This window comes from Mesoplodon densirostris, chromosome 4 (assembly GCF_025265405.1).
Source record: "Mesoplodon densirostris isolate mMesDen1 chromosome 4, mMesDen1 primary haplotype, whole genome shotgun sequence".
Classification (NCBI taxonomy): domain Eukaryota; kingdom Metazoa; phylum Chordata; class Mammalia; order Artiodactyla; family Ziphiidae; genus Mesoplodon; species Mesoplodon densirostris.
The window spans coordinates 6144227-6158486 of NC_082664.1; the positions used below are offsets into that span (position 1 = coordinate 6144227).

General features: G+C 44.9%; 1 protein-coding gene across 5 annotated transcripts in view; it reads right to left on the reverse strand.

Annotated features, from left to right (window-relative positions):
- Positions 1-14260, reverse strand: part of EML1 (EMAP like 1) — a 141394-nt gene that overhangs the window by 13515 nt on the left and 113619 nt on the right. For all 5 annotated transcript variants that reach the window (XM_060095653.1, XM_060095652.1, XM_060095656.1 and 2 more), the window contains 4 exons: positions 13221-13346; positions 12835-12966; positions 9888-9955; positions 7002-7090 (listed from right to left, as the gene is read on the reverse strand). In XM_060095653.1, coding sequence (XP_059951636.1) covers positions 7002-7090; positions 9888-9955; positions 12835-12966; positions 13221-13346 — 415 coding nt within the window. The remainder of the gene's footprint in view (positions 1-7001; positions 7091-9887; positions 9956-12834; positions 12967-13220; positions 13347-14260) is intronic.

A 14260-nucleotide genomic window follows, 5' to 3' on the forward strand; every position in this document is an offset into this window, starting at 1 on the left:
ACTAAAACATTAATTGCTAAGCAAATCTAAGTTTACCTCTTTGTCTTATTAGAGAAAAACTAAAGATGTTTGGGTTTATTGGACACACATCTTATACCACATTGAGAAAAGAAATTACGCTATAAGAAGATGTATGTTTCTAGACGTTATAGAAAATTTTCATAAGTTTGCCAATCGGGAAATGTTAATATGAGAAACAGTTCACAATTGTTTGCTTCTTGGTTTTTGCTAGAGATTAATGTTTTTTAAAAGGGCCTCCACACCAGACTGCTCTATAGAGAGGACTGCGAACCTCAAACTCACCTTAAAACAACCATCAAGCCAGGTAGAGAAGAAGACGACAACAGTAGACAGGGGGCCCCCAAATCCAGACTAGGTCGGCAAGACCCATCCTACTAGTTCAATTGAACTGTTTACTAAATGTCTGTCTCCCTATCAAAATTGAAGGTTACTGTGTTACTTTTAGCTATATTTTTGTCCCAATGTTCAGGATGGAAAACAAGATCTTGAGTAAAGTTATCACAGAGTATAGCTACTGGGGGAAAATCTAACCAATTGGTGGATCTGTGGTCAAATTCCTTGGTCAATACAAGACCGATATAAGCCCCTCATAATACGTATCACTGACTGTTCAGGTTTTCCTAATGTGACCACTCACCCAGACCAACCTCTCTCTGGCCTGATCTTTCAGGTTCAAATTTTCAACATATTAATATGTCCATCCCTTGTCTGATACGATCCTCAGTCCTTAGAGACCGAGCACAACTTACCCTAGGGCCCCTTGATCTGTCCCTCGCTTAACTGAAAAATGTCTTGAAGAGAGAAATGCGAGTAAATTATGGCAGCAACTACTGTATATTAAATACCATGCAAATAACTTTTGGAAGGCCTACAAGAAGTGATCCATAGTTTAATATTGTGTTGACAGGCTTCTCTGGTGGTGCAATGGTTAAGAATCCATCTGCCAATGCAGAGGATGCAGGTTCAAGCCCTGGTCCGGGAAGATCCCACATGCTGCGGAGCAACTAAGCCCGTGTGCCACAACTACTGAGCCTGCGCTCTAGAGCCTGCAAGCCACAACTACTGAAGCCCACGCGCCTAGAGCCTGTGCTCCACAACAAGAGAAGCCACCGCAATGAGAAGCCTGCGCACCGCAACGAAGAGTAGCCCCCACTCATGGCAACTAGAGAAAAGCCCGTGCGGAGCAACGAAGACCCAATGCAGCCAAAAATAAATAAATAAAATAAATAAATAAATAAAAAATTGTTTTGACAAAACTCCCAATTCGTGAGGCTATCAATGAGAGCACTCTGGGAGCCATCACCTGTGCTCCCCCAGGTTTTGTCTTCATAGGTGGTATTGGAATTGACCCACCTTCCCAAGGATGGGCACATACATTTCTTAAAAGCTGACAAATAGAAGGTTTACTCTTATTGGGACATTATGTTACTCCATTGTCTGTACATCAGGAAATAGATGAACCTCCTTTGTCTCTTCATTACAGAGTCAAGAGAACCATGTTAGAAAGATACTAAGACACCTGGTGGCAAAATCTTTGGGGAATCTTAATTCCTAGTGCAGGAATATATGGTTTACATATTGTCACAAAAAAGATGATCAGAAATCTATCAGCCACCATTGGTTAAATAGCCAAAGAGACGGCAAAAAGCATTGCAGCACAACAGACATCCCTAAGTTCCTTAGCCCAAGTAACATTAGATAACAGGGCTGCCTTAGATTTTCTACTGGCTAAACAAGGGGGTGTTTGTGCTATTACTGCTCATACTGTTTGTTGCACTTATATCAGTACCTCTGGAGAAACTGAGATGCACCTAGAAAGAATGTCCCAAAAGGCAAAATGGTTATAAGATATAAGAAAAACTGACCCTTTAAATGATCTGTTTAGTTGGCTCCCCTCAGAAATAGGCAATTTTTTGCTCTGCTTTACAGATGATTATCATTTTCATAATGTGTATTATTGTTCTTTTCCTAGCCATCAAGTTACTCATGACATATATCACTGCTTGCTTTAAGCCAACTGCTAAAAGCACATGTACAATGTTTGCATGACAATTTGATACAACTGAAAAAATATATAGCCTATAAAATATTTCCCAACTAGCATACCTCTGTACTTGTTCACTATGTCTGCTTAGTTTCCCCCTATGTGGATAACTAGGCAAATCTCCATACATATATAAACAACAAAAAAGAGGCCAAGCACCAAGGGACATGATGGACACAGGGCAGGCAGCAACCACCCTGACATCAAGGGACAAACATTTTGATCGTCAGTGCTTTCTATTGAAAGATTTATGATCAAAAGAGGCAATTAACGCAAAAATTTTCACATACTGAGACATGGAGAAGTCATTCTGGCTTATACATGATTTAACTTGAATTTTACACTAACTAAAGCAGTCTGTTTGGGGCTTATCAAACATACGTCAAACATACATCTGCTTTAATCATTAAAGAAAAGGGTGCACTGACCAGAAGTAAAGAATGTCCATGTTAATTTACATTCCCACCAACAGTGCAAGAGGGTTCCCTTTTCTCCACACACTCTCCAGCATTTATTGTTTCTAGATTTTTTGATGATGGCCATTCTGACTGGTGTGAGGTGATACCTCACTGTAGTTTTGATTTGCATTTCTCTAATGATTAGTGATGTTGAGCATCCTTTCATGTGTTTGTTGGCAATCTGTATATCTTCGAACCTAGGGCCAGGACAGGAATAAAGACACAGATGTAGAGAATGGACTTGAGGACACGGGGAGGGGGAAGGGTAAGCTGGGACGAAGTGAGAGAGTGGCATGGACATACATACGCTACCAAATGTAAAATAGATAGCTAGTGGGAAGCAGCCGCATAGCACAGGGAGATCAGCTCGGTGCTTTGTGACCACCTAGAGGGGTGGGATAGGGAGGGTGGGAGGGAGCGCAAGAGGGGGGGGATATGGGGATATATGTATATGTATAGCTGATTCACTTTGTTATAAAGCAGAAACTAACACACCATTGTAAAGCAATTATACTCCAAGAAAGATGTTAAAAAAAAAAAGAATGTCCATGTTAAAAATAAGGATCAAATGCCTCCTTTCCTAGGATGCCAAAGCTGTTACTCCTTCAAATGATAAGACTCCCTTCCTAGGCACCAGGTGCCATACTGACTCGCTGTGTACATGTTGATCTGTTTTTTTTAACTTTGCAGAAATCTACCCTTGACTTGTTTGATGTTCTTTGTTCTGAGAAGACATAAAACTCCTGAAAACCACACTTCTCTGGGGCAGTTCCTCAGAGTTATCTGAGAGGCCGTCTCCTGGGCAACAGTCCTCAGTTTGACTCCAAGAAAGTCCTTTTCTACCCCTATTATAGACTGGTTTATTGATGATTTCCCTCGACACTGCCTATGTTACTGACTGCAAAGGCAGCATTTATCACGGTCAAGCCCGGCAGCTGGAGTGTATTGGTCCTTCCCAGCATCCTGGGGGTCAGCTCCACCCATAAAGCTCAAGAATTGTTTGCTTTTCCTCTAGCTGCTGGCACAACATCCAGAACTTGCATGAGACTGAAGGAATGAGAAAAGAGCCCTCATAGTTTGATGTCTTCTCTTCTTAGCAAAGCACAGCTCAGGGAGCCACTGGGAGATGGCTGCAAATGCAGGCTGGGATTTGGCAGCAGCTTCCTGTGTGACAGCCTGTGTTTGGGCATGTGTGTGTGTGTGTGTGTGTGTGTGTGTGTGTGTGTGTGTGTGTGTGTGTGTGTGTGTGTGTGTGTGTGTGTGTGTGTGTGTGTGTGTGTGTGTGTGTGTGTGTGTGTGTGTGTGTGTGTGTGTGTGTGTGTGTGTGTGTGTGTGTGTGTGTGTGTGTGTGTGTGTGTCTAAAATCTGTAAATACCTGAATCCGAAAAGGAGCCAGCCGGTAATCTACAATAGTATAGCCCACATGCCTGAAAAATCTCGTGTGCAACCAGAAAACTCATAATGATGATCACAGTGTGCTTTGCGTCTAGTCAGATGCACTGTAGTTAGTTTGCCTGCATTCATGCATCAACTAATATTCACTGAGCATCTATTCTGTCTATGTATATATTACCTCCTCTTTGTACTCTGTTGCATCTCCTCTCAGCTCGGTGCTGGGCATACAGTGCTGAACAAAACACTATGGGACTGGGGGCCACAGCCCGAGGATCTGGGGCCACCACCACTGCCATCACTGCTGATGACATCACGTCACCCATGCCATCTGCACAATGCTCTGCTCTTCAGAGAGCACGTTCACAACTCCTCTTTTGGTTGAGCCCCACAATAACTTGTCTGATTTGACAAGGGACAGCTGGCTAATGAAGAGAGGGCACTGGATCCACATGCAGGTTGCCCTGATTTGGCCCAGGCTCATCACCTCTGCCCCACACAGCCTCCAGTCAATGACTCTAAAACCTGAGAGGCCGAGTTACTGGTAGTGAGGGCTCTCTGGTCTCCAGGGGACAGTCATTAGTATAACTGACAAGAAATAGAAATGGACTCCCGAAAGGACCCTGCTATGTTAGCAGGAGCTAATAGATATCTGAGGGCTTTCTAGAAAAGCAGCTGTAGATGAGGCCCTCCTGCACTCAGCAGAGGTTCAAAATAACTAAGAAAATGATGAGAAACACATAGGAGGATGCAAAATATTGCCCAGGATGAACAGAACGTAATACGACACTTAAAATGTCGAGTCAAGTAAGGTACTTCTCAACATGGAGAAAAGGTTCCCAAGGCGGCTGTGCAGTTGTCTGTTTAGGATGAGAAGTTGTAAGTCTTTGGGTGCAAGGGTCTAAAAAGGGCATTCTTTCTATAAGGTTACCTCTGGAGAACAAGAACATAGCCCCACCATGAGATAGGTACGGCCATCTATCAGCTTATAAAATAGAAGACTCCTACAGAGGGACGGCAGTTCAGTCTTGGCCAAGTATTTCCAAGGACTAAAACTGCTATTTCCAAGAGTGTTTACATAGCTGAAGGTCCTACATATCACAGAGAAAGAGTGCTTCCTAAACCAAAAGCATAAATGATGAGGCTTAGAAACAATGACCCGCCCAGTAGCCACGAGCATCCCAGGAACCCAAGCTGTCAAAAGGACTCAGGAGCCAAACTGAAGTGGCCAATAAAGGATACATTGTTCCACGTACCATAACTATCACAGACTGGAACACACCAAATACACTTAAATTCATAACGGCACCCAAACCACCACCACCAGCAACTGATCGTTGTTCAAGGGAGCAGAGAACAAACTCACTATCTTGGAAACTGGTAAATAAAGGGAAAGAAACTAAGCATTTATCTTGGTTAACTCTACCATATGAGTGGGTAACAAAATAGTATACTATTTGGGTAACAAAAAGTAGATGAAGGGAAGTTTCTCTTTCTAGAAGTACTATATCTGATAAATGAAGAAAGGCTAAAATAGAAAAACCAGTCCCCTTATGGATCTAAGTGTTGGGCAGTGACGGTTCTAATGGCATAGACAGCGAGACAAGCAGACCTCATGTGTCTCTTGTAGGAAGAGGAGACCAATACACATAGAGCTGGAAGAGGATCTAGATCCCAAGTTACATTACAGGAAATACGGGGGACAGAGGGACATGTTAAGCAACACCACAGAGATGCACTCACGAAAAGCCAGAGTGTGGAAGATGCTCTGGGAAAAATGAAGCAGCTTGTTCAACAAATGAACTGCAAGCGAGGGTGGCGTGTGTTTGTTTGTGTGTGTGTGGAGGGAGGCGGGGGGCGCCTATGAGAGAGAAAGAGAGAGAGAGAGAGAGAGAGAGAGGGAGAGAGAGAGAGGGCGCCTATGGAGTAAAAGGGACTTATGAGTACAAAATGTACATATGGGGACTTCCCTGGCAGTCCAGTGGTTAGAACTCCAAGCTTTCACTGCTGAGGGTGTGAGTTCGATCCCTGATCGGGGAACTAAGATCCCGCAAGCCATGAGGCGTGGCCAAAAAAAAAGAAACCAACCAAAATGGACACATGATCAATGTTCCTAGCAGCATTATTCATAACAGCCAAAACACAAACAATCCAAATATCCCCCAACTGATGAATGGATGAACCAAACATGACATATCCGTAAAATGGGATACTATCTAGCAGTTAAAAAGGAATAAACCACTGATACACAGACAATAACATGAATAACCTCACAAACATTATTATAACTAAAAGAAGTCAGATGCAACAGGTGACGTGTTGTACGACTCCACTGATATGAGATGTTCAGAAAAGGCCATTTATGTTGCCTAGGGCTGGGGGTGGGAGTAGAGATTAATGACTAATAGGCAGGGAGGGAACTTTTGGGGGTGATGGGAAGGTTCTAGAACTGGATGGTGGTGAGGGTCGCACAACTCTACAAATTTACTAAGACACACTGAATTGTACATTTCATAAACAGTAAAAATATCGTATGTAAATTATACCTCAATAAAGCTGTTAAAAAAGGGTCCTCGTCTTTTTTAGATCTCTCTATTTATTAACATTAACAGATGAAAGGATAAGACGTCTGGGAACGGCTTCAGAAGCAACATGGGAGGGGCAGTGGGTGGGGCTGTGGGTGAACAAAATGGCTAAGAGTCGATAATTATTGAAGCTGGGTGATGGGTACATGGGGGTTCATTACGCTATTCTGTCCAATTTTGTCCCTGTTTGAAATTTTCCGTAATAAAGAGTTAAAAACACACAAGTAAACTGCTCCAGAGGCACCTGGCAAGAAAGCATGAGTGCATGAGAGGCTATTATAAATATAATAAAGGTTCTTTTTGACATGCTGAAACAAACAAACAAAAAACCCCACACAAGCATAGGGACCCAAAGAAGGGAGGTTGAGAACGCCCAAGTGCCACAATTATGTGCAGATATAGTTTAAATTTCACTCTTGAGGGGGCTTGTGAATGTTTTTCTTTAAAGACATCTACAGAGAACTTCATCAATCTGTCAGAGTGAATGGACCGTATTCTAACCTGGTGAGTAACGCATTACAGACAGCTGTTCATTTCCATCCGTGTGGACGGTGACCAAGTCTTTCGTTTCTGTGTCAAACACGAACCACCTGTTGTAAACATGGGGAAAAGTACAAATCAATTGTTTAGTGAGAAAATGAAGTAAGACTATTACAGTCACAGCAAGGATATTAAAAAAAATTAACCTAAGAGCTTAAAAATGCTCTGTATTTGCTTAATAAGAATTCTTATTCCCAGCTTTCATTTAAAGAAAATTTCCTACATATGAGCATTTCCTAAAGACAGGAGCAGCAAACTGGGTACTATGGGAAATGATTCAGTTACTGATGGTATGGCAGCGTTCCCTGGTGTTTGAGTTTTGTCACTTACACATTAAAGGAGAGAAAGCCCTGGGCAGGGAAGATGAATCAACACCTACCCCCAGCCTGTGGCCAGAGGAAGCAGCAAAGGGGCCACTGCACAAGCTCACCCAGAGATCTGGCCCAGGGCAAGGCAGGATGGGTATAGGAGGATGGGGCCGGGACAACTTCCAGTGCTGCTGCAAGCAGAGCTGGGCCAGCATCTGACCTTCTGTGATGCTGGTGTGCAACCACCTGGGTAAAAGAAATGACCCAGAGAATGGCAGAAGGGTGAGTAGAGGACTGGCCTTTGAATTTAGCCTCTCTGGGCTCAGTTTCCCCAACTGTAAAATGGGAATAAAGGACCAGAATGACTTTGCAGGCCCAGCGTCCAATCAGTCAAGTTATAACGGACACGGAAGTGCTCCGAATCCTCTAATCAGGACACGGTACTCGGTCAATGTTTGTTAAATGGTGGGAAGATTGAACTCTCCTGCCCACATGTTCTCAAGTAGTGGCAGTGAGTGGGACCCCAGTGTTTTCAGGGATGAAAAGGAATGTGGACTCCCTGCTGCTGCCGATTCAAACCTTGATGACACACATCCATCGGCGTGTCCATTGAGCCAGAGTCACTATCCACTCAGGGCCCTAATCAGCACCACTCAAGGGGACTGGCTGACCCCTGACGTCTGGATTTGGCGTCTCAGCTTTGCTTCCTTGCCTCTTTAACAACCATTTACCTTTAATGTGTGCTATTTAACTTTTTTTAAAAAATATAAATTTATTTATTTATTTTTGGCTGTCTTGGGTCTTCACTGCTGCACGTGGGCTTTCTCTAGTTGCGGTGAGCGGGGGCTTCTCTTCATTGCAGTGCGCGGGCTTCTCATTGCAGTGGCTTCTCTTGTTGCAGAGCACAGGCTCTAGGCGTGCGGGCTTCAGTAGTTGTGGTGCGCGGGCTCAGTAGTTGTGGCGCATGGGCTTAGTTGTTCCGCCGCACGGGGGATGTTCCCGGACCAGGGCTCGAACCCGTGTCCCCTGCATTGGCAGGCAGATTCTTAACCACTGCGCCACCAGGGAAGTCCCTGTGCTATTTAACTTTAACAGAGGTCAGAACAGAAGAAGCAGAGAGACCGGGCTGTCTGGGCTGTGCCTTTGAAACATCGTCTTCAACTGCCCCATCGAGAGCTAAGCCTGGTGCCAGGACCAGGGGTGGGGGAGGCATAAACAGAGGGGAAGGATTAGGTTGCATGTTCCATCTCTCTTCCTCTTACAGGGCACTGTCTGTGATTCTGAGCAGCTGGCGCTGTCCCATACCCTGTCCTGCCACACTGACTCAGCATATAGCTGATGGCAGTAACTGGCTGGCAGCCGTTCATCAGAGCCTGCTGAGTTGGAAGCTTCATATGTCTCTAAGAGAGGTCAAAGGAGTGTGTGCGAGTGTGTGTGTGTGCAAACATTTTCACGAAGGATTCTGTTGGATACAAGGTGCCCAACTCTTAAGATGTTGCCACCTATGACTTATACATGGTTACTCTTTCTTTATACATACTCTAAGTTCCTAGCAACAGAATCTAAGTGGTATTCTTTTTCCTGAAGCATAGTTGCTGTACAATATTTTATAAGTTACAAGCATACAATGTAGTGATTCACAAGTTTTAAAGCTTACACTCCATTTATAGTTATTATAAAATATTGGCTATATTCCCCATGGTGTACAATATATCCTTGTAGCTTACTGTATACCTAATAGTTTGTACCTCTTACTCCCCTACCCCTGTGCTACCCCTCCCCACTTCCCTCTCCATAAGTGGCACGCTCTTTAGAGAGGAGGGGATCACCAGTGGTATATGAATTAAGCTATAATACGTGTAGATACTATGACAAACCATATAAAAGTATAATTGAATCTTATGAAGCAATGATATAATAATAACCACCGAAATCGCCGGCCAGGCAACCCCAGGAGCTGCTTCATCCATTGTCTCCCTCAGTCATCAGTGTACGGCCAGGCAGATATATCGTCACAATTTACAGAGGAAGAAACAAACTCAGAGAGGTTATGTAACTGGCTCAAAGACACACTGCGGCTAAGTGGTGAAGCTGGGATTCAAGCGCAGAGCTAGTGCCTGGCATATCAGAGGCGCTTTGGCAAATAAGTGTTGGCTGAATCCAACATGAGGTTCAGGATCTGGGCAGTTTCTATAAGTCTGACAGGGCAGCAAGAAAAAGCATTTAAAATTCGCAGTGCTTTGAAATGCTTTGTTGCCCCATTCTAAAGTTGAGAAGCCCCACAATCCTGTGTGTGCGTGGAGCTGGGGCCTCTTCTGGGAGAGGGGTCCACAGCTTCCCTCGGGTTTTCCCAAAGTCCAAAACGTGAAGGGCCACTGCCTCAGGTTTCACTTTTGAGTTCGGACTTAATTCCCGGCAAGTCATTAGGAGCTGAGAGAGGCAGCCAAGAGCTACCCTGTGCCTGTCGCTGGGGAAACACAGACAACAAGCCTCTTTCCCATGAACTGTGAAAGCACAAGCCATGCTGACATGCACTTACCTCCCAGTCAGTGTTCCGACTGCAACCACAGACCCTGAAGGATGAAAACCAGAAGACTGAGCTGGATCCTAAAACATTGTAAAGGAAGTGTAAATTGATGGCCAGACACAGTGCGATCACATAAAACACACACAAGCACAGCTGTAATCCCTTAGGGCTACGTGGCCCCATATAAAAAATCTCTTTTCTCTCCAGAGAGGAAAACATTTTCCTACTTTAATGAAGGTCATGTCTCAATAATACTAAATTTTTATCCTCTTATAATTTTTCTCTTTCTGTCTTATATCCTTTCACAGCTACAGTAATCAGATGACAGATCAACAAAGACACGCTCTTCCTCCAAGTCTTGGAAGCTCCTTCAGTTGACCCCCATGCTGAATGGGAAGCTTGTGCTCGATCTGTCTGGAATGACGACCCCTGCACCCAATGCCATCAGATCGATACTGGGTAAACGCCCCCCACTGGGTGCAAGACACCACGGTAGCCCTAGACGGATCTCAAGACGAGCAGAGCACATTCCAGGTTTGGCTCTAGTGGGACACGTACGGGTTTGTTCCTGACAAGGTGGAACAAGACTGATGAGAGAGGTAAAAGGAGCTGGAGAGGGAGCATTAGGTGAAGTCAGACGGGGAAGCTGGGCCGAGGCATCCCGGTGCTGGAAGCCTTTGACTCGGGCCTTCCGGTATAGGTGAAGGCGGACGTGGACACACCAATATTTTTTTTGGATGGAGTGTTAAGGGGCCAACAATATGGCCAAGGAGGTAGAAGCAACACAGTTTGGGGCATATTTGAGGAATGGCAGGTAGAGTCAGCGGGTTTACAGGGTGGGGAACGGGAAAGCGTACGGAGGATGCTAGTAATGTGGGCTCTGCACTGCCATGTCAAGGGCTGTGATCACTAGGAAAAACACAGTGAGAATAACTGTTTCCTTTCACTAAAAAGAACGACGTGATCGAGTCTATGTCTTAGATCACTTGGTAGGAGGGCTCAGGACAAACTGAGGTGAGAAGAGATTAATCACAGGAAGACCAAGAAAACAGGGGCACTGGAAATGGAAATGGAAGGAGGCATTGCGATACCACTGGAGAAACCGAAAAAAAAGAGAGAGACCAGAGAGAAACTCTTCAGGGGCTGAGGACCTTACTGCGATGCTTTTCCAAAGTGGGAGCTGTGATTAAGCTCAGGGCCTCCACGGACACACAGAGAGAAATCACGTGCACTTGAAGCTTTACTGCCTAGTTGATTTGAGGCTCATAACATTTTTGAGATGAAGACACTTGAGTGTTTCTGTCTAGTGGCCAGTGGGTAAAGAAGCTACGGAACTGCAGATCTTTTTGGGCTCCGGTTTGGCGCCCGTGCCCTGATGCCAGGCTGGTCATGGAGTAACTGGCATTGCTTTCGGCCAGACTGCCGTGCAGACCGAGGCCACAGGGAAGGCTGCTCTCCTGGACCATCACTGTCCCTGCTGCATCAGTGGCTGCCAGCTCTGCACCAGCCCTTCATGTATTCGCCATTCCATCTGGTCCTCCAAGCCCCCGCCAGGGGACAGTCACGACATGGGACGCCACTTCCTGTAGCTATGCCCTGCCACCTGGGCCACTCCCGCTCTGCTCTCTGGTGGCGGTGTCACCCCCAGGTCTGTCATCTCAGTGATCAGCTCCCCCAGTGACCAGCCAGCTCCAGTCTCACACAGACTTTCTCCAAAAGCGAAGAGCAGGGGTTTCCCTGGTGGTGCAGCGGTTAAGAATCTGCCTGCCAATGCAGGGGACGTGGGTTCGAGCCCTGGTCCGGGAAGATCCCACATGTCGCAGAACAACTAAGCCCGTGTGCCACAACTACCGAGCCTGTGAGCCACAACTACTGAGCCCATATGCCACAACTATTGAAGCCCATGCACCTAGAGCCCGTGCTCCGCAACAAGAGAAGCCACCGCAATGAGAAACCCATGCACCGCAACGAAGAGTAGCCCCCGCTCGCCACAACTAGAGAAAGCCCACGTGCAGCAACGAAGAGCCAACGCAGCCAAAATTAAATAAATAAATAAATTTATTTATTTAAAAAAGCGAAGGGCAGGAGGGCTGAAACATGGACCCAGCACGTCAGGAAATGCTGGCAACTCTGCGGGGGCTGAAAGGGGGGACATTGGGGTCTACAGAGGGGCAACCCCTTGCCTGGGGCTGGATGTGTCATTAAGGGTGCAAGCAAGATGGAAGGTGTATTTCACTCACTAAAGTATGATGTGGCAGAAGACCCTGACTCTGGGAGTCAGATTGAGCTGGGGGTGAACACGGGCTCCATCATGGATTCAGGGACCTTGGTGAGCTATTGACTTACCTAAGCTTCAATTTCCTAATGAATAAAATCAGGGTAAAAAACTTCAACCTGCAAGGCTGCCGCAAGGATTAAGGATAATACATGTACAATGCTTGGTATGCAAACAGTGCTCGATAAATGCAGACACTGCTGTGTGGTATGTAGGGAAAGGATACTTCAGCACTCTGATGTACAATTGGAGTTCCTTTTGCAAAGGTCACAGACATGCCGACTTTAAACTTTACCTTTACCATCAGACTCAAGGTGCAGAGATAAATTAAACTGTACGCTGTTAGAATAGTTAATAAATTCTCATTCAAAAGGTACTCTGTAAATAGAATGCAGGCTCATAACGAGGGTTTTTCAGCCTTTAAGCCAGAAGAGATTGCACTTGGGAAACCCAGCAACCAACTCGGAAAGGCTCACTTGCTGTCCAAAAATGCAACAGCAAACTTCCGAATTACACGGATGAGACCACTTGAGGCAATGTTCAAAGCAGTGCAATTTGAAGGAGATAAAGTAAGTGACATTTGCTTTGGGACGAATTTATATCACTATTAATCTCATGCAAAAAAAATCAACATGTTCCAGATGAATTTTTATAAGAAAGATGGAATATAACATGCATGTCTACCTCTATTATTTTGTCCCAGACAGGCCGGTGACCAACAGCGTCCCACAGGGTGGCGTGCCTGTCATGCCCACAGGTCAAGAACTGAGGTTTTGAGGCATGGATGGCCAGTCCCCAGAGCTCATCAGTGTGACCCTACAAAGAACCGAGACAAACAGAAGCTCTCTGAAATATTACAGCCAACACCCAGGAGCCCTGCAGGACCATGAACCATGGCTTACTGCACACTCTGGAATTTCTCCCATCTGTTTTTCTTCCTCGCCGACTGAAGCCGAGGAAGGTGATGTTAGTATAAAACACAGGAAAAATCTCCTCTTTGTAACTCTGTCTTATGTTCTACTATTGCACAGAATGGACGTGTTTGGTGGGCTTGCTGAGCTGGCGCGTACCTGAGTGATGGGTGTGAAGTCTCCGGACAGTGTGCCCTGTAGAACAAAGTTTCTGGTCGTGCCTATCAAGATCACGTCGCCTTTCCCCTCAGCCACTGTCCGTATGGGACCAAACTGTTCTGGAATCTGCATTGAAAAGATTTCAAATGTCATTAAATTATTAGCTCCATCATTCAAAATACTTGTTTATTTATCACGATGACAGCTCCTATCACAATGACACACACACACGCATGTGCTATGGAGAGAGAGAAAGTACTTGAGTGAATGATCCCAAAGCTTACATTTAAACTCCAAACATTTAATATACCTAAAAAAAAATCAGCAATAGTAAGGTTTTTTTTCTTTTTTATATATATATTTATTTATTTATTTTTGGTTGCATTGGGCCTTCCTTGCTGCGCACGGGCTTTCTCTAGTTGAGGTGAGCGAGGGCTACTCTTCGTTGCGGTGCGCAGCCTTCTCATTGTAGTGGCTTCTCTTGCTGTGGAGCAAGGGCTCTAGCCGTGTGGGCTTCACTAGTTGTGGCTCACGGGCTCAGCAGTTGTGGCATGTGGGCTCAGTAGTTGTGGCGCACGGGCTTAGTTGCTCTGCAGCATGTGGGGTCTTCCTGGACCAGGGCTTGAACCCACGTCCCCTGCGTTGGCAGGTGGATTCTTAACCACTGCGCCACCAGGGAAGCCGAGTAAGGTTGTTTAAAAAACAAAGAATAAAACATTTTTTTCTTGACAAAATATAAAAATAAGAAATACAACTGAGTAGTTTACTCTTTACTTGTTATGACTTCTGATAGCAGAACCAGGTAAAATTTGGAAAGTAAAGAATATGTAACCTGCTGTAATAAGAGTTCCTAAACATTTTTTATAACTTAAAAGGATAAATTCTTTGGCAACTTCATTTAGTTTTGAGATCCACTGCTCATGTTGGCAAACATATATGATTATCTAAGTGTTAATAAAAATAATTTCAAAATACACCAGCCAAGAACAATTTGCTATGATAAAATAAACAGAGGTTCTTGCACTTTATAAAAAGAACAA